Genomic DNA, 22,350 nt, shown 5'->3' on the forward strand with positions numbered 1-22,350 from the left:
ACAGAATGAATATGTCAGCTGACTGATTTTGCTTCATTACATTCTTAGGTTAATTTAACTTCCTTCATTTCCATTTTCCTCCAGGTTTGCATGCCTGCTCAGTGTTTGTCAACAGTGAAGCAAATGCTATCCTTCAAACCAGCAGGTGAGGCTACGATCAAAGAGTCCCAGAAGAGACAGGGAGTCTAGGGGCTCTGCCAGGTGGCTAATGGGGAAGATCATACTGTAATTGCTCTGTACACATGTCAAAAATGTAAGGCTAGGGTACCTGTTATTTTCAAATGATATACATTTATTTGACATGTACGCAGAGACAAACAGACGCCTCACAAAATACAAAAAAATAATCAAGAATCTGATATTTTCTTTCAATATCTTTGTCAGAGTAACTAACACTTGTGTATTATTTCCATTTGTCGGATAAAGCTAATTTGGACCATGGGGCAATGTCTATTTATTTAAAATTGACAAAACAGTGCATGTTACACCGGGTTTACAAAGTTGAATGAGATTGTAAATATTATGTACATTGTTTTGAGAAAATGTAATTATGTAACAAGGATCTGTTAGTTACACTATATCACAACACATTAGTTATTCTCCTAATTGGCATTAAACACTTCTTAATTGCATGGAATCACTGTATTTCAACAACAAGGCAATTCAAAGTGCTTCACATATAACCATTAAAAGCATCAAAACATAATGCAAAAGAAAACAATTAAGAACATTTATTTAAACATTAAAAACAGTCAAAAAGCAAGAAGTATAATAAAAGTTGCAGTGCAGTTAGAGAAATAAAATGCAGTAGTGAGATGCAGAAATTGATTGATATCCTTGAATCGTGTTCAATTAAAGGCAACAGCAAACAGAAAAGTCTTCAATCTGGATTTCAAGGAGCTGAGGGTCTCTGAGGGTCTCAGCAGACCTGCAGCTTTCAGGGACCTTGTTCCAGGTATGTGGAGCAGAAGAACTGAACGCTGCTTCTCCATGTTTAGTTCTGACTCTTGGAACAGAAAGTAGACTAGACGACCTGAGGGGTCGCGATGGTTCATAAGGTCGCAGCAGATCACAAATGTATTTAAAAGTCAATTCTTTGTTGGACAGGAAGTCAGTGCAAAGACCTTAGAACTGGAGTGATGTGATCCACTCTCCTGGTCTCAGTGAGGACTCGAGCTGCAGCTTTCTGACTGACTTTTTACAGAGACCTGTGAACGCACCGTGACAGTAATCAAGTCTACTGAAGATCAACGCATGGACAAGTTTATACAAATCCGGTTCTCTAATCCTTGATATATTATTCAGGTGATAGTAGGCTGATTTTGTAATTGTCTTGATATGGCTGTTCAGATGAATCCATAACTACACCTAGATTTCTGGCTTGGTTTGTGGTTTTTAACATCAGCGCTTGAAGCTGAGCGCTGACTTTCAATCGTTGGTCCTTGGGACCAAAAACAATTACTTCTGTTATATCTTTATTGAATTGTCTTCAAAACACTTTTCCCATTATTTTACATAAAAATGGGAGGTTTGATATTGGCCTATAATTTTTCATTATTTCGGGGTCCAAACTTGCCTTTTTTAGGAGTGGTTTAATAATTTTGCAGTTTTTAGGGCTTATGGGAAACACGTAAGAGAAGGGATGTGTTTACAATTTGTAAACGCATGTGGTCATGCAGTGTGAACATTTTTTAGAAAAGTGTTTTGGTAGAATATCCAAGCAGCAGGAGGATGTTTTCAGATGTTGTATAATGTCTTATAGGCTTCTTTGGTTGATTGAATGAAATTGTGTCATGATATTTGAATGGATGTTATTTAAAGATGGGGACAACACATACCCTCAAGTCAAACTCCTAATGAAGGGGACCACAGAATAGTTGCATAACTACAATGCACAACAGATTTTGTTGCACAATTTTACCACCACCACCTGCAGGGTATCAATTATTGCAACTTGTGCCCCTCTGATCTTCAAGTGAAATTACACCTTGTGTCCTGGAGCTCTCAGCAGGACACAAGAGGACCAGCTCAAGATGTTTCCAGCTCTAGACCCTTCATTCCACAGCGTTGCTGCCTCTGTGCTTAAACCAAATTACCACTATGCATGTGGGAGGGCAGTGCTAAGGTTTCCTATTCTAAAATCGTGCAATATTGCAGATATTTGAATGAAACTTCTCTTATGCTTGCTGCAGAAGAAATGTTTCCATTCTTGAGTCAAAATGGGCTAAAAAGAACTCACAAAGCAAAGTACGGCTAGCGTAGTCAACTTAATAGCAATTATGAAAGTATCATGAGCAAAATGTACTTAAAATATATGAAATACTCATTTTACAGAGAAATTATCAGTGTTTGGCTACTTATTAAATCAGTTAGAGGAAACTTGATATACAACTGTAAAAAGTTTATTCTAATTCACTGATTTAAAAACTGGAATAGTGTTGTTTAATTAAAAACAAAACACATGTAGTCGTTTCTCCTTTTGCCCACAGCTACTGTTCATAATTTGCGAGTGTTGCTGATTCAGCCGGATTTCTGCATCCCCCATGTGGCCAAAGAATCAAATCCATCAGGTTTGGAAACAGCTGGGTCGACAACCTTGTACAAAATAATAGTAGGTATCAGTTGGTCCTTCTGCAGCATAACATCGTCTCCATTTTCCACTAGGTGGCGACGCGAGACAACACCGGAAATGTCCGACTGGTATATCAGTTCCTTTAAGGATGTCGAAGTTTTGTAGTTCCTGGGTTGTTGACCTGTCAGCGTTGTAGTTCAAGCTGTCACTGCTGTTACTTTTTCTGTTCTTCTCATAGTTGTGTTTTCCGCCAATAATACAACGAGCCCCGGTGCCTCGGACTCACAGGGTTCGTTTGTGACGGATTTACCGTGGTAGCTTGTTACCGTTAGCCAGTGAGTGAGCTAACGGCTAAAGTTAGCCAACTAGCCAACTAGCTTTGCAGCTAGCTTGCTATCTAGCATCCGACAGTAGCAGTGTTAGCTAGCTTTCTACTGTTAGCTCGCAGTGCGACGTTAGGAAGCCGCCCACTCCTGCAAAGCAGCATTCCGGACACAAGAGTGAACAGTAAGTAACGCCAAGCAGGAAATCAAAGTTGTTGTTACGCGTAAGCTAACATTACCATCCGAGGTCGTTAGCATATTGACTTTAAGTTGTTTTGCGTCCAGTAAGGTTTGACCAGTAAGGTCTGAGCCGAAGCTGCACAACCAGTGACACCAGCACAACTCATCTGTCAGTTGTACTGGCCACAGAATAATATCAGGATGCGTATTATGCTAACGCGAGTTCACTTTTGGCTTGACTGCGTGACATTAAGTTGAGGGACAGGTTGAAACAAGCGAGAAGCCAGGCATCGGGAACATTGTGTGAAATGCAGTTGAATCATGTGGTTCTCAAATTGTGCTCCGGGAACCACCAGGAGCCCGGCTTCCAGCGGCCTTTTTGCAAAATTGACATTTTATTTATGCATGTTTGCAAGTTATATTAGAGCCGATTAGTCAGTTTTTGTTAGTCAACATTATTTGTATGTGTTTTTTTGTGAGATAATGGAGAAATTAATTAACAGATTATTCAATACTGAACATTTGTAGCCCTGGACACTATAAATATAAGTCGTATTCACAAAAATGTATCTTTAGCATTTTTCTTCTTCTTACTTAATAAGATTGGAAGGTGTTGTACTTGGCACTGTCCTTGCTTTCTTTTTATAGCAGTCGGTTTGGTTATGATCACATGTGCTGGTCATGTACATCTCCTCTGAAGGTGTGTGAGGGCTCTGCAGGGCTTCTCACTCACCTGTTGCCAAGAGAAAGAGGCAGAGGGTTGCTCGTGCAAATGGCCAGTGTTTGATCAGGCAGCTATATCCTCCAGGGTTGTACTGTTACATCTGTCACTCATTGGACCGAGTCACACTTTCATAACTGAACAGCAGCAATAGTCCAGCCAAGGGTTATTAAGTTGTAATAGCAAGTCAAAGCAGTGACAAAACATTTTAAAATAATGAACTCTGCCTAAAAAACCGGTGGCTTCATTTTTAGTGTTGTGATGGAATGTGTGGAATAGGTCATAGAGCCTTAACCCATAACACAGGAACCCTTGTGATAAGATATCATATATCAAAAGTCGTTGCTATTGTTGCACTAAATATGGACTGGCAGGGTGGATGTCACATCATCGTTATCAAGTAGAGCTTTGAAGGTGTTTGGGTTAGTTATTGTCATGTTAAAAAGACTATCTTTGGTTCCAAGTCCTGTTCTACCAGGATACAAAGGACAATTATTGGTTAAATTTAGACTCTCCCAGGTTTATTTGGTTGTGCATAGTCGAATGTCTGAAATTGTAAGGCAATTGTGAAATCTGACATCTGTTTTGACAAACAGTTAATCATTTAAGTCATTTTAACGCCCAAATGATTAACATAAACATTGATGGTTCCAGCTTCTACAATGTGAGAAGATACTGCTTTACTCAATGTTATATCATTTTACATAAAATATCGTAGGGTTTTGAGCGTATAGACAAAACAAGATATTTCAAGACTATGATCTCGGGCTATGGTAAATTTCGATGGGCTTGTTTATTATAATTTTTTACTGTTTTTAATTTTTTTTTCTTTACAGCCCAAAAGATTAAGAGTAATTGAGAAAATAATCAGCAGATGAAGTACTGATCAAGGAGATTGGTTGTTTTCAGCCCTTCTTTATGATATCTAATACAGACACCCAGGATGTTGTTTGTTGAAATTCTTTACATACAATTTTTCTCAAAACTTTAAATGATTCAATAAATGGCAAAGTATCATTACATAAACCATTGTGTGAAGTCACTGGAAAGTCACCCAGCTGACCGTTATGTGGCCTACAAAACAAAGTCAGCTGAAACATCAACACCATCTAAAGTTAGCCCGACATCTAATGTTAGCCCACCTGATGACAAATGTGACATTCACTTTATCTCAGTAACCTTTGATTTGTGGAAATATCAGCAGAATCAAAGAAGACTGGACATGCTTAATTTTCTGTATGTTTTGGAACAATATGTTTTATCTTGAAGGAACAAGTGGTGTTATTTATGCGTCAGGGAAAGCCTCTATTTTCTTTATACTGTGCTACCTGGTTCATTGAGCACAGGCACACACTGTGTTTCCTCTGTTACTGGGTCATGGTTGACTCTGGATATGTCATCTGCCATAACCTTAGTGCCATCTAGATTTACAGTATGTGTTTGTATGCAAAACAAATAAGCTTACTATAACACAGTGTGCATGTCCAGAACATGGGCACATGGGCACAACTGCATGTCTGCATCTGTGGGTCCCTGTTTAATCCAAGCATTGTGTGGTGTATGTGGAGTATGCTGCTTTTTTAAATTGCTAATTTGTTTTGGCATTTGACTCAGATGGAGGCCCAAAGCTCCAGTGGGCTGCTGCTGTCCAGAAAAAGGAGAAGAGAGAGCTTCAATCGCGAGACCGAGGAGGGAGAGAAGCTTGGGAAAATCCCCAGATGTACTGTGGTGAGTCAGCTGTGTTCCTTGGCTGTCATTGAGCAGCATGTTTGTCCAGCTGTTTGTAGGCTATGTGCATGTGCTGTATATAATAATAATAATAATAATAATAATAATAACTTTATTTATATACCACCTTTTAACAAAAGTGCTCTACAGAGAATATGTTATATAGACAGACATACATAATGTCAATACAATCAACACAACCATGCACAAACAACTAACAAGAGCAAATAGAATAGAAAGCAAACAAATAAATAAATGAATAAAACAAACAAAAAGAACTGCATAAAAGGACGACATCACTTAAAAGCAATTCTATAAAAATATGTTTTTAAGAAGTGATTTAAAAAAAGTTACTGATTCTGCCATATATGAATGTGTGGCTTGATTTATCAATAGGAGGAAAAGTTAGTTTTCTCTGTAGAACTGAAATCTGTTTTTATCTGCTCTGCACCTCATGTGTCAGACCGTATGTTGGCTAATGAGTCGTTTGCTTGAATTTCAGTTTGAGCGTGATAATTGTATTTCATCCAACCAGGGAACACTATGCCGTACAGCTAAAAATGTTTGTATAAAATCTTGGGTCTTCTAGGGATTGAAGCACCCTGCACCTTTCGCAGACGAGCTGGTGCCAGCTGATGGTAAACCCTATGAGAGAGTTAGCATGGAGGAGGCCAAGAGGGGAACACTGCGTGAGTCTAATGTATTGATGTCTTCCTTTCTCATTAATTCTCTTGGTCTTATGAAATCTTTCTCCTCATAGTTCTTACACATTCTGCTTTTTTATTTGTTATTATCGGTACATTTCCTCTGTCATCTCACATCTGAACAAACAAGTACAATTTTAGATTCACTCTGTACAGATAAGTATATATCTTTCATCTCTGCATGACTTGTCCCTCTCTGTCCAGCTGAGAGACCGGTGCGGGTGTATGCAGACGGCATCTTTGATGTTTTCCACTCTGGTCACGCCAGAGCCCTCATGCAGGCTAAATGCCTCTTCCCAAATACACACCTCATCGTAGGAGGTAAGTCTGTGTCTGAATGTTTGTGTCCATATAGGCTTTCACAATAGCACAGCTGCTTCTTTGAGTAAAAAATGGTAAAGGCATTTCAAACAATAATTTCAGTATATGTTTTCAACTATTCAAAGTGTGCAGTGATGACCTGACCCACAAATACAAGGGCTTCACAGTGATGAATGAGGATGAGCGATACGATGCCATCATACATTGCCGCTATGTTGATGAAGTGGTGCGAAACGCTCCCTGGACGTTATCGCCAGAGTTCCTCACAAAACATCGCGTGAGTAGATGAGACTGAGAAACAGCTGGGTTAAAAGACAAAACAACACAATTATAGACACTTGGGATGTTTATTCATTCACAATCTTAAATTGTGAGACCAAAAACTGAAAATGAAATGATCTAAGAAGAAGAAGAAGAATGAGTTGACAAGCCACCAATCCCTGATCCTCTAGCCTTTCCCCGGCCATGTCTTTATGTATTTTAGTCTTTGCACAATTTGTAGATGTGGATTTACTGTGATGTGTGTTGTGATGACTTCTCCAGATTGACTTTGTGGCCCATGACGACATCCCATACTCCTCAGCAGGCAGTGATGACGTGTACAGGCACATCAAGGAAGCTGGTAAGTGTCAAAGTAACCAGGGGTGGTGGTGTGTTAAGCAATAAATAAGTAATTACACACAGTTAATTATTTACTGCTGCTGCCAATGCTCATATGGTAATGTATGGTATTGTATTGTTGTGTAACTTAACTTGAAATGGGTCCGTGGGATATAGTACAGTATAAAGTTATACCAATGATGTATCCTCCCTAACATGTATTGCATTGTGTCCACATGCAACAGTTTGCTCAAACCTTGTGCAGCATAAAGAACATAAATCAATGCATGCAGACACGTACATATAAAGAAAGGGCTCACTATTCATACATTTGTATCGGGTGACGACTGACCTGTTCACCACCCTCTGCCCTCCGCAGGTATGTTCGCTCCCACCCAGCGGACAGAGGGCATCTCCACCTCTGACATCATCACACGCATAGTCCGTGACTATGATGTATACGTCAGACGCAACCTGCAGAGAGGATACACAGCGAAGGAACTCAACGTCAGCTTCATTAATGTACGAAACCTAGCTTTGGTTTTCCTGCGTGAGGGTTGGTGTGACGGGATAGCAGTTGTTTGTGTGTAATTTATGTTGAATATGTGGCAGATACACACATCGTCTTTTTTTTTTTTTGGAACCTTTGATGTCCCCGCCCTTTATCAGGAGAAGAAGTACCACCTGCAGGAGCGCGTGGACAAGGTGAAGAGGAAGGTGCGTGACGTGGAGGAGAAGAGCAAAGAGTTTGTCCAGAAGGTAGAGGAGAAGAGCATCGACCTCATCCAGAAATGGGAGGAGAAATCCAGGGAGTTCATTGGCAACTTCCTGCAGATGTTTGGCCCTGAGGGAGCTCTGGTGAGGACGTTGGTTTAGTTCCGTCTTTAATCACTGTTTGATCACACATTTTGTATTCACACTGTTGATGGCATGGGAGACATGTTGCAGAGGGAAGGAAGACCTAACCATCTATGACACACTTCACATGGAAAAAATGTAACTTGGTGACATGCATGTAATAACATACTATGGCACACCTGATGATTTTGCTATTGTGTTTATTTGATAGTAATACATACACATTTTGGAAAGCATTCATTATTTTACTAACCAACTATACTGCTTTACATTTATTATTCATTTTACAATGACATAGAAGTGCCCATAATAACTTTTCTTAGTGCGTGAAACATAAAGGACTTGAACTGGACTTGGGACCCCACAGCCAGAACTTGAAGCATACTTGTGATTTGCATACAGGGACTTTGCTCCACCTCTGTACTGGTATGACCTGAACCACTGACTGCATGTTAAGTCTAAAAAAACCTTCATCAACCTAAAAACATTTGGCATGTTTCCTGCACATGCAAAGCACTGTGCAGGTACCTGTAGGTCACACCCCCCCAGTTTATAAGATGTCATGCCAATGACCCAAGATTTGAGAAGGTTTTTTTGTTGTATCGTATTCATACAATCACATTTCTTAACAGAATAGTTTGACATTTTGTAAAATATGCTTACTTGCTTAATTGTTACATGAGAAGTTTTGATTCCACACTCAATCACACTATCTGCCTAATAATTCTGAAGCTACAGCCAGCAGAGTACGAGCTTAGTTTAGGATACTGACGAGAAAACGGCTCAATTTAAAAGGACAAAGCCAAATATGAATAAAAGGTCATCACAAACAAAAAAAAGATGTGTATGGACACTTCTGACGGCAGGGTTTTTAAACTTAATTCCTCCCGTATTCCCATCTTGTGCTTGCATTAAACTGGTTGTATCATCGGTCGATTTCACAGACAGTCCCTTTTGTTTCTGTCACATCCACAGAAGCACATGCTGAAGGAAGGGAAGGGCCGCATGCTTCAGGCCATCAGCCCAAGGCAGAGCCCCAACAGCAGCCCCACCCGTGAGGAGCGATCCCCTTCTCCCACCTTCCGTCTCCCCTTCTTCACCAAGACCTCCCCGCCTCCCTCGCCTCCACCCCACCACAGCGGGGCCCGCGGATACCTCATCAGCGAGGACGACGACGAAGACGATGAAAACTAGAGCACTTTGCAATCCTTCCCCGCCGTTGAGCCACAGTCAGAGTCACTCGATAACTGAGCTGTCGAGTAATGTGTTCATCGAGCTCCTGCTTACATTGTTTTGTTAGTTTAAGATTTTACTTTTTTTTAACTCTTCAGTGTCACGTTAACTTCAACAGGCGGTTTCTGCACGGCATTTGTTTTTAACTGCCAACTTTGTCCTCTTTGTTTTGTTTTATTGGTCAGTAAAAGTTACCACTATTCATCCGAGTTCTTTGAAACTAGTCTCATTTATCTCGATCACTTTTGATGTTGAGTTTATGAGTCGCTCACTGTCACTTAGTAATATTGGCAGGGGTTACACTCGGTGCACAATTCCATCTATGACGGTATTCTTAAGGCTAGCGTTGAAGTGAGGTCGTGATTTTAGTTTTTGTCACGGCTTTAGCGGGTTAGGGCTCGCAGGTTTTTTGTCGAGCTCGGACCTCGTGGAGACGCTGTTGAATATCTCCGGGGGAGGTTTTTCAGAGCAGGTCTGAAAACTGGATATTTAAATGGTCTGCCCATGTGCGGCATATTCGGCTTATGCTAAAATGAAACCAACCTGACTTTTCTTTGTATTAACAGAGAATTTGAGCTGAACCTGAGAGTCGAGTGTTATGTGTCTTCTAAACAGCAGCTTTTTCCCCAAGTTTGTCTGCCTGCTTTTGGGCTTTGCGTGTCTGTGTGTTTGTGCATGGTATGTTTTTGCTTGCAAGCTCTTACGTCAGCATGTTCATATGTCTTCCGTCAACCATCTGTTGACAGATTCAGCTTTGACTTTACTGCATTTAGTAATACATTTCCTTTTTAAAGTTTGTGTCTGCTGAGAAGAATCAGTCTTTGGAAGACTAGTTATAACTGGACGCCTTTCTTGTGGCTTAAAAAGAAAGTTCTGCAACAACGAACCATTTAAATGTTTATGTAGTACTACTTATTTTTGTAGATTTAATCTTTCCTTTCATCCTCTGTACAGATAATGATCTTAATCTACTTTGTTTAGAGGTGCTTTGACAGTTTGAGCAATGAATCAACATAAGCAAGGCCGGAGTTATGTGTGTGTGTGTGTGTGTGTGTGTGTGTGTGTGTGTGTGTGTGTGTGTGTGTGTGTGTGTGTGTGTGTGTGTGTGTGTGTGTGTGTGTGTGTGTGTGTGTGTGTGTGTGTGTGTGTGTGTGTGTGTGTGTGTGTGTATATAACATTATTACTCTCATGCAGATCCTGTATCGCCTGGGCCTGTAGGGAAGTAATAATTTTCCTCTGATACACATGTGAAAACTTTAGAAAGTAATATGTTTTCATATATCAAAGCAGACCTGAGAACTGTCTAAAAGCCCTAATTCTCATAAGAAATAACATCTATTGGTTAGTTGAAGTCATAAGCACACTTTTCTGAATATGGCCTCGTAGTAGCATACATTCATGGGAGGATATACAAGGCCATCCAAAACATTTGGGGCTTCGGGTGTTTTCTAGATCTTGCAACAATCTGCAGGACTGCTGCTGAAGAGAAGTGGGTCAGTGAACACAGCCCGCATCGGTTTAAAGATGTATTTTGGCAGACTGGACTGTCCCATTGTGGTGTGAGGGCTTTAGATTTATGTATCAGATCAACATTTATGTAGCTACCTTCTTCCTAGAACTGATTCCATTTCCTGAGATGAGCACAAAGAGTGAGCATTATCTTTCCTTTCTGAACCATTGTTGCAACACTGAAGTGATGCGACCGGCTCAAATATTTGAGATTTTCCGGCGCGTGTGTGTGTCCTGCGTCCTGCATCTCCAGTGATTAATGCATGTGTTGTCTCCGATGCTACCGGAACATTAAACATCACAGGTGATCTGAAGATGTAATGCAATACTGTTGTGATGACTAATATAAATGTTGACAAGATGTTGGATTGATCTGTTCTAGGCTTGCTTTCCCAAAAATAACTTATGGCTTACGGTCACAAAGACTGCCTCCATACTTGTGGGTGCAAATCTCATTTTAAAATTGGGAAATAATTCAAAGGTTTCTACACAGCTAATAATTCTTCTGTTAAGTTCACAAATCCAGCAGTGATTTCGGTGCGAAGCTACTTTTGGGAACCCTCGTCTCGATTCTTGTGGAATCGGTTCCTTCAAATTAGTATGAACGTCTCAGTAAGAGCATGTCCACGAGTTCAAAGTGGCAAAGACTTGAGTGGCAAGCCAATAACGGCCACTACTACAAATGTAAATGCTTTTAATCCTGTATTATTTTACTGTTTGGGGTTATTGTTTAATGTCCTGGGTGTAGAGGAAGGGCAAGACAGGAAAAATGTATTAAACATGTTGGCCAAAGCATTTCTTGACCAATTATTGTCTCCTGTGGTTTTATGTAACCGTTGAGTGGTTCTCTGGATTAAGCATTGAGTTTATTCAAGTCGGCTTTGTTTCCCTTCGAAATGTGAAAAATAAAAAAAGGTTGAGCCAATGTTTCTCAAATGAATGGACGGGAAGAAAAGTGGACTAACTAGAGCCATGCAGGAACCCATATCTGTTCCCACACAAGCCCCTCCTTCGTTTCAGACAGAAGGAAACAGTTCATAAACTACAATAGTTAAGACGACCTAAACCAAACAAAACACACAGGGGAGTCGTGCTTGGTTACATAGTCAGATTTTATTGGACAGAACGGTCACCAGGGCTACAAACATGAAGAAGCAGACAGTGATGAGGCGAACACCAGGGGGAGACTTCACCTCACGACAAACACACGCCCACTGCCACATTTTCCCCAAAGCATCTTTGAATCAAAATAGTGTGACAGAGTTGATCTTGGTGCTTAAGAAACAGGACATTTTGGGTCATAAACTAGCTTATTGGGATGATGGGCAGACCTCAAAACTGTAATGCGTTAACTTTACTCGCTGGATGCTGGTAAAACTAGTAGTGGCAAAACAGCAAGGGAAAGAACCAATACTCTCCAGAAAATACAAGAACAGCTCGGTCACTATCGATTCCTTCTGTTTTCTAATAACCCATAAAAGACTTTCAATTGAGGCTTTTGAGTCCACAATACAGAATCAGACAATGCATCTCAATTTGAAGGGTCAGCTCTACTGAGACAGAAGTTAATTTACAAGAACAATATCAGGATTTATTTAAACCACAACAGCTACCAATAATCTTACAAGGGATTACCTCTTGGACTTGTGGGACTTCTAAAGTAACTGGAGTAGATAGTGGAATAATAACACTTAAACACAAGAGAGCACCCATAATCCAGTCCTCTCCCCCTGGTCCCCATCTGCCTCACTGGTCTTTATCTTTCAGACACCAGTTGGTTTACAGGTTTACTCATCACTACAAGATATATACGATACAATGGTTCACATTTTGCATATATCTGTGCATCATATCATATTTACTTTTTTTTTTGTCATTCAATTTCCAACACTTAGTTAGGAAGGGGTGGAGCAGGGTGGGGTGTATGAGAGAAGCTATAAGGATTGAGGGGACAAGAGAGACAAAGTAGGAAGGGGCAGAAGAAAGAAAAAAATGTTTTAAGATAGAGGGAAGTGGTCACTTCGCTGCCTGGAGTGGGTTGAACTTTAGCAGCGCGTTTCGTAGATGCCGGAGCGGCCGATGTACCGCACCCATTTGATCACATCATGATCACTGTAGTTGAGCTTGGACTCAAACACCTTCAAATAGCGCACCTTCAGACCAGAGGGTGCAAAAGGAACCTGCAGAGATGAGAAGAGAAAGGCAAAGACGTGTCTGGGCATGCTGGGAGCTGTAGGCCACACAGGTCGCTGGTTCTTACTCTGGGCGTGATAATTACATTACATTACATGTCATTTAGCTGACGCTTTAATCCAAAGCGACTTACAACCATGTTACATTATACACTGTAGAACAGCTACAGGGAACAATTCAGGGTTAAGTGTCTTGCTCAAGGACACATCGACTGATTTGAAAGACAGACCTACTAACCACTGACCCACAGTCGCTCTGAGCAGGAAGTGTGTGCGTCTGGGGCAACAGTAAGCAGGTTGTGATTTGCATGGTTGCTACTGGGATTACATGTAATGCATAGTCCATCTGTTTGGTTGACAACTCCCAAAGTACAGTGATGCAGTTTGGAAATAGAATCTCTCAGTTAAAAAAACGGTCAATTAGAAACAACTGTTCACTAACTTCCGTTTCAAGTTCGACAAATTATGTGTTCTGACCTCAAAGTTCATAGAGATGGGAGGCCTGGCCCATTTCTTCTTATCGTTGGTCGGCAGCAGCTCGATCTCAGCACTGATCTGAGACTCCTTCATCCCAGCCATGCGTTTGATCCTACACACACACACACACACACTTTGTAAGTGTTGTACAGGTTTCAGTAAAAAAGGGTTTACAAAAGAGAATAGGACTGGGTTAAACAAACAGACACCACAGAGAAGCAGTTAATCATAAACCTGACAGAGCACATAAAGTTTGGTTGTATCTTCTGACTTATAGGACTCACTTCCATACAATGGCGTTCTCACTGGCCTTGTACTTGGCTTTTCCCTTCATACAAATCACCTGCACGCCGCTAGTGTTGAGGGGTGTTGGGATACGCACCTGAAGAGTTGATAATGAAGAGGAGCAAAACGTTTAACATATTACAGCAATCAAGCGCCATGTGTCACTCCAATTACACTTGTTCATGTTCGAGCTGCGAGTAAAAATGACCAATTTGTAAATCAGGACCTCTGTGTGTGCGAAGGGTTGTTTGCATTCATTGGCATCTTGACTTTGATAAGAGCTCACCTCGATCTTTTGGGCCAGCAGCGAGGGTTTGAAGTTGGACTTGATGACCACCTTAACCTCCAGTTTGGTGCGCCCAACCTCCCTGACTAGAGGAATTACTCGAAACGGCAGGATGATGTCTTTAGTGGTGCGATACCTGTAAGATAGGGAGAGGAGAAAAGTGGTTCATGTTAAAACAGTATTTTGTTCGATAAAGCATTTTTAAAAAAAAAGGATTTCCTTTGGTTGTTTTGTTGGTCATCCATGCCTTTCTCAAAATACCATGAGGACACACACATCCGCATATGTTACATGCTGGCAATATGGTTTGCACGAGTCTCACTCGTGGCCTGTGACCTTATCTGGACAGTTTAATAATCAACAAAAGCTTTGAAAATATTTTTAAAAACCGATCTACTGACCTCATGAGCTCATACTCTCCATCAGGGGGGATGAAGCTGATGCTACGCTCAGAGTCAAACTTACTGAGACGCACACACTGGTGGAAAGTGCAGTCGTCGATGGCTATAGACTGCTTCCCACTGCTGGGAGAAAAATACATCACACACCCAAATGAGACAATGGAACATTAGTTCACTTGTTTATCACCATCATTAATTATATCCAATGATTATGATACCAAAAGATAAAACTATTACTTCCTCAATTAATGACCATAGTTAAAAAAAGAAGTACACATGGGGACACAACTGCTGCTATCAAGACAAAAACAGCTTGTGGAGGTTAATGACACTATTGTGCAGTAACACAAATCATAATCCCTGTTAGATGTTAGCTGGGGTAATAAAACAGAACAAACCATTCCACAAAAAAGGGGAACAACCATCAGGATGTACACTGAAGAGTTACAAGGTGTGTTTGATTTGGGCACGAGGTGATTCTAAATGTGCTAAAAGGGCTTAGACAAGACAAGTGTGTGTGTGTGTGTGTGTGTTGATGTGGAAGAAGGTGAGGACACTTGTCAGTACAGTACCTTCCTCCCCCTAAATCACTGAGGTACAGCACATAGAAAAGAAAGAGAGGGAAAGAAAGGAGAAATGCATCCAAAGGAAAGAAAAAGTACAAATAAATTGTAACGCCTGTCTTGTTGTAAACAGCAAGACAACACTCATAACAAAGACAAGGGGTTAACAGACAAGGTGGTCTCTTAAAATGTTTAACTCCACAATGAATTCCATTGTCCGTGTTTAAGGTGAAAATATAAAAGCACAATTCTCAAAGAGTCAGAAATGTAAATCATTTAAGTGATTTTCAGCATTGCTTTTTCAAAATATAGTTGTGTTCAAATATTAAATTTGCCGTCGGCTTGTTGGGTCACTCACCTCTTCCCTGCGTCATCAGTTGTTCCTCCCTTGCCCTGCTTGTCGATGACAATCTTGTCGTTCATGCCGAATTTGCACTCAGGCATTCCGCTCAGGTAGCTCTTCATCACCACTCGGCCCGACACATGGGCACTCAGGACCTGGCCTGGACAGGACGGGTAATAATGGGACTTTGATTAGTGTTTCACAAACAAATGTTTTAATATTCTTAATGGAGAAAAACACAATTTTCACCCTGTGAAGCTGAAACTCCCTCCAAACCCATATGTTAAGGAAGATGGGCGACATTTTTTTTTAATTCACAAATATGTATGCGAACGTATAAACTGACCCTGTGGTGACATGAGCAGGTTGACGCTCTCCAGTACGTCCAGGAAAAGCTCATTACGGCGATACTTGATGCCTTCACGGCGCCAGCCGATCTGGCCCGTCACCTGGCTGGTGATCTGAGACTGCTCCTCTTTTGTCTGAGAGGCAGGGAGAGAAACCGCATCACGACTAACAAAAGGAGACGGCTCACCAATTAATGAAGGCAATGAAAAAGGGATCATTAGCGCTGCAGGGAGGAAAACAAATGAGACACGGTTCCATACGTGGATACAATTCATTTTTGTTTATTACCTGGTGCTGAATTATGAAGTGTCCAAGATCAAAGTTGAGGGAAACAGGGAGAGAAAACAAAAGAAAAAACTCTTTACACGTTCAATTTAGATAATGATTGGCAGTTTAACAGCTCTGCAAAAATGTCGGCATTACAGCTTTCCTTTAATGGCTTCTTTATGAATTGTTTGTGTCTGCAGGGTTTTCTATAATTTGCATTACGACATGAACTCAACATTACAACCTTCATGACTGTACAAGCATGAACTGACCTGTCCCTTAATGCCCTGCTGGGTGATGAAGGTCTTCAGAGCTCCAGTCTCTGAGTTCTGGGGGTATCCAAAGTCCAAGATCTCTGTATGAACACAAACAGATAACCAACAGTCAGAGATAAGACAGGGAAAAGAGAAAACTAGGACATGTAGACTGAGTGAGATATTATATTAATACATCTTTCACTGGGAGGACAAACAAACATCACTGTTCATTTCTATTTCATATACTATGTCCCATTGTTGAATGTATCCCATTATATTTTGGATAGTGCGATGAATTCCACACACAAACATCACAATTATGGTCTTTTACCATCCAGCAGCTCGTAGATGAGTACAAAGTTATTCTTGATGTTCTCCTCGCTGATCTTGCCAAAGTAGGCCGTCATGACATCACACATCTTGTAAAGGAACTCGAACACCATGGCGGCGTTGACATTTTGCTTGGTGACGGCCGCCAACCAGATGTTGGAGCGCTTGACATGGAAGAAGCTGGTTCGAGCAATGTTGGTCACCGGGGATCGAACCTGCTGCCGGGCGTGAATCACGTTCACGCGGAACGCATCCACCGCGTTACGCCTGAGATTGGGATGGGGGACGAGAGAAAGAGAGGCGGACATTTGAGTTGGGAGCTGAGAGAAGAGTTTCAGGATATTACACAACAGTCAGGCCGTAACATGATATCAACCGGTGACATCCTGTGAAAATATTTGCTGAGTTTGATGTCCAATTCTGCGCTGGACTCAAAGTAAATAACCCCTTCAGACCTCAACAGCACATCCACCCATTTCAAGGAATGGGCCATGATCAAAAGATGTCCCCACTCAACTGGAAAAGGACACCTTGAGTTGGTGCATTTAGACAGAAAAATGAGTGCTGTTTTGTGTAAATGGGAATAATTACCAGGAGGGAGAGGGGAGGCTCTGAGAGTTTAGGTTGGCACGCAGGCAACAGCATCATAATTATATGGACTCCATGGGAACAAAAATAAGGTTTAACAGTGTATTGTCCAAATGCGATTCAAGATGGGTAATTTTTTTGTTTAAAAAAAAAAAAGTTGAACATGCTCCAGTTAAGATCAGTTTTGATCATGTTTACCTGAAAGAATACCTTAGTGCCATGATGCTTTGTGGAAACACAGCCCTGATTGATGTGGATATATAAATGGCGGCAGAAGACGCAGCATGTTCTGGCAGGAATACAAAATCCTCCCGAGAACTTCAAGGGGTTTGAAACTGGCACAGACTGTCGATCTTAGTGATATTCAAGACTACTAGAAAAACAAAGCCTCTAGGTAAACAATGTAACCACTCTTACTGATTGCTCCCTTTTAAAAATAGTACCATGAACAACAAATGGCGCAGAGACATACAGGTGGCAGCCTTCATGGTTGAACTTAGATACGTTTAAAAAGATACAATTTCTACTGTCAGCAAAGCATCAAAAACAACAACATCTGCATTTGGAAGTTGAGGAATTCAAAGTGTCAAATTTTGAATGAGAAAAAAAATACAATAATGTCAGTCTAAGTGGCTGCCATGATGTCCTCCTGCTGCCATATCACAATATTAGCAAGTATTCAATGAACCATCAACACATTTTTTGATTGCAGTAGATATTACAAGTCAAGGCCCACCTCTACAAAGCAGACTCAATAACATTGATCTAAAATGATCTATATAGTCTTAATTTCTTTATGAAAGACCTGAGAAGAGTTCAAGGATGAAAGGACTTAATTAACCACCATATCCCATGCTCAAGACTACATGCTGAGACTCTCGTAGGACTCTTTGTGAGCATCAATACTCAAAGAAAGGCTCTGGTCGTGGCTGCATTTATTGGCTTCGTCTGTTGGATCGCAGTATCTGGTGGCGTATTTACCACCGTAATGTCATGACAGGTGACTCATGCTTAGAGGAGGTATCAGGACGTTGACTGTAGAATCAATGGGCATGCAGTCAGGGGTTTCAGGGGCACATTGATCGGTGGCCATGAGAGGGGGAGGAGTCATGCTTGATAGGCTGGAGCATCTCTTACCTATTCCTACAGGGGCCAAGATGGACAGATGGAGGAAAATGGTGATACAGAGGATAGAGGAAAAAAGGATGAAGTAAAAGGAGAGGAAAGAGACAAAAATGCACAAGACATTTTCGTGCATCATGTACACAGACAGAGTGAGTAACATGGTGTTTATTATGAAGCATCATTGTAATTGAATAGCACTATATTGCTCTTTAATCTATGTTGTCATCATGACAGCATGGCATATATTGTATATAGATTTGTATCGGTGCAAAAAACCCTTGATTATTTTTAGTGGATACATTTAGATTTCAGCTATAATTAAAAGCTCTGTTACAATATACACAAAGTGTGACCATAGATGTCGACACAACATTACAGCACATCCACTGCAACAACATGATAAGTCTGGTTTACTCTATCCTCTGGCAGCAACAGGGAGGTTCAACACGACCGTCTGAGGATGCAGAGAAAAGCAGTAGTTGTGCTACTGCTGATAAAAAAAATAAAAGGAAACCACATTTACATTTCTGATAGCTGCTTAGAAATCGGACAAGAAAGCAATCCTGACGCATAAGTCTGTATGACACAAACCTGCAAACCGAACATTGCTCCAATTCAAACTGACTCTTAAATGGCATCTTAGTGGCTCAGTCTGCTGATGAAATGTGTTACACTGAACAGCTCTGAAATGCAACAGACTATTTTCCTTTCTGCCCTTATCCATTATCTCATCGGTGCCTCTAACCTTACTAGAACCACAGCAAGACATTAAAAAAGAATTAGAAATGCCTTAAGGGTCGACACAAAAAATAACCTACTGACCCCAACACTGCTGCGGTGTACAGAATTGACACACGAAAATCTATTTCTACCATTGTGCACCGTCCCTCACTGTGTAAATCTACAAGGTACTGGACTGGTGTCTGTTCAGGAGAAATGCCTGTACTCCACTCAATCACTGAATGGGGCTGGTTTACACAAAACAGAATGGTGCAAGCATGGAGACCTGGCATGTCCATCCAAAGTGAATCACATTAACAATGCGTCAAAAAACAAACAAACAAGGAAGAGGAAAGGAAGAAATACAGACAGTATAAAAGTCTGATCGTCACAGTCAGCCTATTACTCTGGTCACACAGCGAAGTTCCTGTCCATAACTTGGCCACTGACTTGTGGATCTATGAGGATGTAGCTTTTCCCTTGACAGTGTGTCGACAACGCCGACCCACAATGTTTACAATGTCACTAGGTTTTTAGCCTATTATTCCGAGGCCATGTTTTTAGTCGTTTATTTTAGGCAACGGGAACCACTTCCTCTTTACTAACTCAACCCTCAATAGTTTTAGGTCTCTTTTTACCTTCTGATTTAACTTGAGCCACTAACTAACATTTTTAAGCTATTTTAACTGTTTTTTTCCAACCAAGCAATGATTAATTCCCTATCCATCCATGCAAATACTAAGAAAATGTTACGCAGAACAAAAAGGTGCTTTCTATCTCATTTCCATATGGTACAGATAAAGTATTGGATTAACATTGAGGTCAATTTTTTAACCTAATCTTTTACATACAGGAGAAGGTGTGGTTTGATAAGCACAAAATTAAAGTGAACAGCATCATTACCTCAAGCAACATGAACAATATTAAAATGACATGATTTTTTTTCCAGGTTATGTATAATGGCACTTTTATATTTAAAAAAAAAAAAAGTATTGTCCCTTGTGTTTTATTATTTATTTATTGGGAGAATAATTACATTATTGCTTTATGTTTTGGTAAATAAATCACATGTATTCTAAATCATACCAACATGTGTTCCTTGTCGAAGGACATATTTTATAGGAGATAGCAAAACAGACAAATGTCAACTACTTAACCAGGAAGAGGGACATCCTTTGTCGTCCCTTTGGGAATTAATCCCAACCTGTCCTGTCGCATCCCCCAGATCATGCCCCTCTCACTGACATGAAGTTCCACATAATTAAGCGGGGTTACAGCAGCATTGCTCCTGTGAAACATACCCAATGTCATCTCGATAGACCCGGGAGATGAGGACCTCCCCCTTGTGGTTGTAGATGAACAATCCTCCAATCATTGTGGCTGCTTCTCAGTCCCAACTGGCCATGGTGAAACCAAACCCCGCCTGAGGAGAGCAAGAGATTTCAGGAAGGAAACAGGGAAAGCAAAAAGGGGTGATCGTGAAGTGAAGGCATTGAAAAGTGAGGGAGTGACCAACAGTACAGGGAAGCGCTTGTCCTTCACATCCGCTTCCTCTGTGTGCATCTCTCTCTCTCTCCCTCACACACACACTATTGCCAATTGCATATACCCTGCAGCTGCCCCACTGTGGTGACTCATCTTTGTTACGTGCATGTGCATACACACAGAATATAGGCTGAAGAGACTCCACTACCACCACAGTCAAATCCTTGTTTCCTTCCCAAGTAAGATTAACAGCAGATTAGCAGCCCCCAGTTTGAGTGCCATCAAGTAGCCAGCTACAAATGGGTTGCTCTTGCTGGGCTGCACTTTACTACAAGGTGCAGCCTAGATCTGGTTGGACAAAGCATGCAATTCAAAAGTAGGATGACAACCTAAAGACAAGCATATTCATTTCGAGGCAGTGCAGTTGTTAGCGTTGATTGCGTGTGCCTTAGACAAACAAATCAAAGCGATTTCCTCTCGATCAAGAATGAAGCTTCTGGGAACCAGGGGATGAAGGACATGCTTGAAATTCCTTGAAGACAGAGGCCAGACAACTCAAATTACACACGGTGTTCAGAGGGAGTGCACCACACGATCGCATGTTCAAGATCAATACAATGATTTCCACATATGGAAATTACCACGTCGAGACCGGATAAACCGTGCACAAGACCTCAGCGAGTTAAATCGCCCTTTTATTCGCCGTCAAGTCAAGATGTCTGCTCACTCGGGCCATGTTCATACATTTCTCATATTTTCTCAATTGCTCCTCGACTGGTTAAGGTACATGTTTGCGTGAAACACTTTCCTCTGAAGGGCCGTTCGTGAAGGCTTGACCTTCAGCTCAGATCAGAGAGATGGAGAATAGACCGAGTGAGAGGTAGCTAGCTAATTTAGCTTCAGATAGCAGGCAGGCTGACGGCGATGTTCGTCCAGCTAGCATCGAGCAGAGACAATATTTTAAACCGACTTCCGGAGAAAATAAAAGGCTTTTTGTTGGACGTTCGTTCAACATGTAACGTTAACTACTTACGTTATTAATACTCCACAACGTACACATTTACAATTTAAAATGACAGCACGGACTGTCCCCAATTGCATCAAATAGTATTGCATAAACGAGCCGCTGTATGATTTTACTTTGAGGAGAAAACCCGCCTCTACTAACTTTCCGCTGCTAGCTTGACGTTAGCTGACGCAGCTAACCTTGCTAATGCTAGCGTCGTACCCGAGCGTTAACCGTTTCACCGGCTTCTTGTAACCGTTATCGGGACACGTTCGACCATTTTGGCGAGAAACGTGCAATATCGTCTCGCCCTCGATGAACTCACCCTAGCTCTCTCACGACCGCCACCAGAGTAAAGCTCCGCGTCTGGCCTCGGATGTAGCTTATGTCAAGATCCAGCAGGTTCCCAGTTTACACACCCGCTAATTCCGCTCCTTCCTCTGATGGCTGTCAGCTGACCCGCCGTCCTTACGCACAGCCGTTCCGTTGTGACAGGAAAAGGCGCGGCTGGAGCGATGTGTAAACCGCACCCAGGCCTTGTTATGATAAGCCACAGAGGCAATGGGTCAGTTATTTATTTTCTGGGAGTTCATTAATGGTTATGTTTGTGACAGCTAACGGTATACCCATTATACAATTGGGTAGGGACCGTGTTGGCGTGTATTCCACTGTATGCTCTTGACTTCCTGTCTAGCTCCTCTTAAACTCCCACCTTCACTGAATGGAATTACGAACACTTTTTTTTTTCCTGTGGGGAAACAGGAAATTATTTTTTTTCTTTTAAGCAAATGGTTGTGTGGGTGGTCTTTTTTCTATTCTGTCATGCAGAGTCCATCTGATTCAACTCTGTTATACTCTTTTCTCTACAAGAGTCTTCTTCCCCCCCAAACCACAGGGTACATTTTGCAGAGGGTCATTCAGTTCTGAA

The 22,350-nt window shown here is 41.3% G+C and overlaps 2 protein-coding genes across 6 annotated transcripts; one reads left to right on the forward strand and one right to left on the reverse strand.

The window, feature by feature from the left end:
- Window positions 1-2,568: 2,568 nt before the first annotated feature.
- pcyt1aa (phosphate cytidylyltransferase 1, choline, alpha a) lies at window positions 2,569-9,449 on the forward strand. The gene is made up of 9 exons (XM_034555857.1): window positions 2,569-3,079; window positions 5,411-5,524; window positions 6,114-6,213; window positions 6,433-6,549; window positions 6,675-6,826; window positions 7,093-7,171; window positions 7,529-7,671; window positions 7,819-8,007; window positions 8,983-9,449. The coding sequence occupies exons 2-9, from the start codon at window positions 5,411-5,413 to the stop codon at window positions 9,199-9,201; spliced, it is 1,113 nt and encodes a 370-aa protein (XP_034411748.1). The 5' UTR covers window positions 2,569-3,079; the 3' UTR covers window positions 9,202-9,449.
- Window positions 9,450-11,843: 2,394 nt separating this feature from the next.
- Window positions 11,844-22,060, reverse strand: LOC117746219 (AP-2 complex subunit mu-A). Of its 5 annotated transcripts, none has more exons than XM_034555198.1 (13): window positions 21,748-22,060; window positions 20,233-20,354; window positions 16,500-16,765; window positions 16,184-16,266; window positions 15,933-15,938; window positions 15,643-15,778; window positions 15,312-15,456; window positions 14,963-14,980; window positions 14,391-14,510; window positions 13,990-14,125; window positions 13,703-13,800; window positions 13,419-13,530; window positions 11,844-12,929 (listed from the first exon to the last, which is right to left on the reverse strand). In XM_034555198.1, the coding sequence occupies exons 2-13, from the start codon at window positions 20,304-20,306 to the stop codon at window positions 12,795-12,797; spliced, it is 1,329 nt and encodes a 442-aa protein (XP_034411089.1). In that variant the 5' UTR covers window positions 20,307-20,354; window positions 21,748-22,060; the 3' UTR covers window positions 11,844-12,794. The 5 variants fall into 5 exon arrangements, with proteins under 5 accessions (XP_034411089.1, XP_034411087.1, XP_034411088.1 ...); XM_034555196.1 differs by having other exon boundaries at window positions 14,391-14,513; XM_034555197.1 differs by having other exon boundaries at window positions 14,391-14,513; window positions 21,842-21,980.
- Window positions 22,061-22,350: the final 290 nt, after the last annotated feature.

Source organism: Cyclopterus lumpus, chromosome 17, assembly GCF_009769545.1.
Source record: "Cyclopterus lumpus isolate fCycLum1 chromosome 17, fCycLum1.pri, whole genome shotgun sequence".
In the NCBI taxonomy this organism is placed as follows: domain Eukaryota; kingdom Metazoa; phylum Chordata; class Actinopteri; order Perciformes; family Cyclopteridae; genus Cyclopterus; species Cyclopterus lumpus.

Bases quoted from the DNA above. Each gene is read 5' to 3' on its own strand.
- pcyt1aa (XM_034555857.1), top strand. From the start codon at position 5,411: ATGGAGGCCCAAAGCTCCAGTGGGCTGCTGCTGTCCAGAAAAAGGAGA. The intron at 5,525-6,113 runs GTGAGTCAGCTG...TGGGTCTTCTAG, and splicing joins AAATCCCCAGATGTACTGTG to GGATTGAAGCACCCTGCACC. The intron at 7,172-7,528 runs GTAAGTGTCAAA...TGCCCTCCGCAG, and splicing joins CAGGCACATCAAGGAAGCTG to GTATGTTCGCTCCCACCCAG.
- LOC117746219 (XM_034555196.1), bottom strand. From the start codon at position 20,306: ATGATTGGAGGATTGTTCATCTACAACCACAAGGGGGAGGTCCTCATC. The intron at 14,126-14,390 runs GTCAGTAGATCG...CCTATCTTACAG, and splicing joins GGAGAGTATGAGCTCATGAG to GTATCGCACCACTAAAGACA. The intron at 13,801-13,989 runs GTGAGCTCTTAT...TCAACTCTTCAG, and splicing joins TGCTGGCCCAAAAGATCGAG to GTGCGTATCCCAACACCCCT.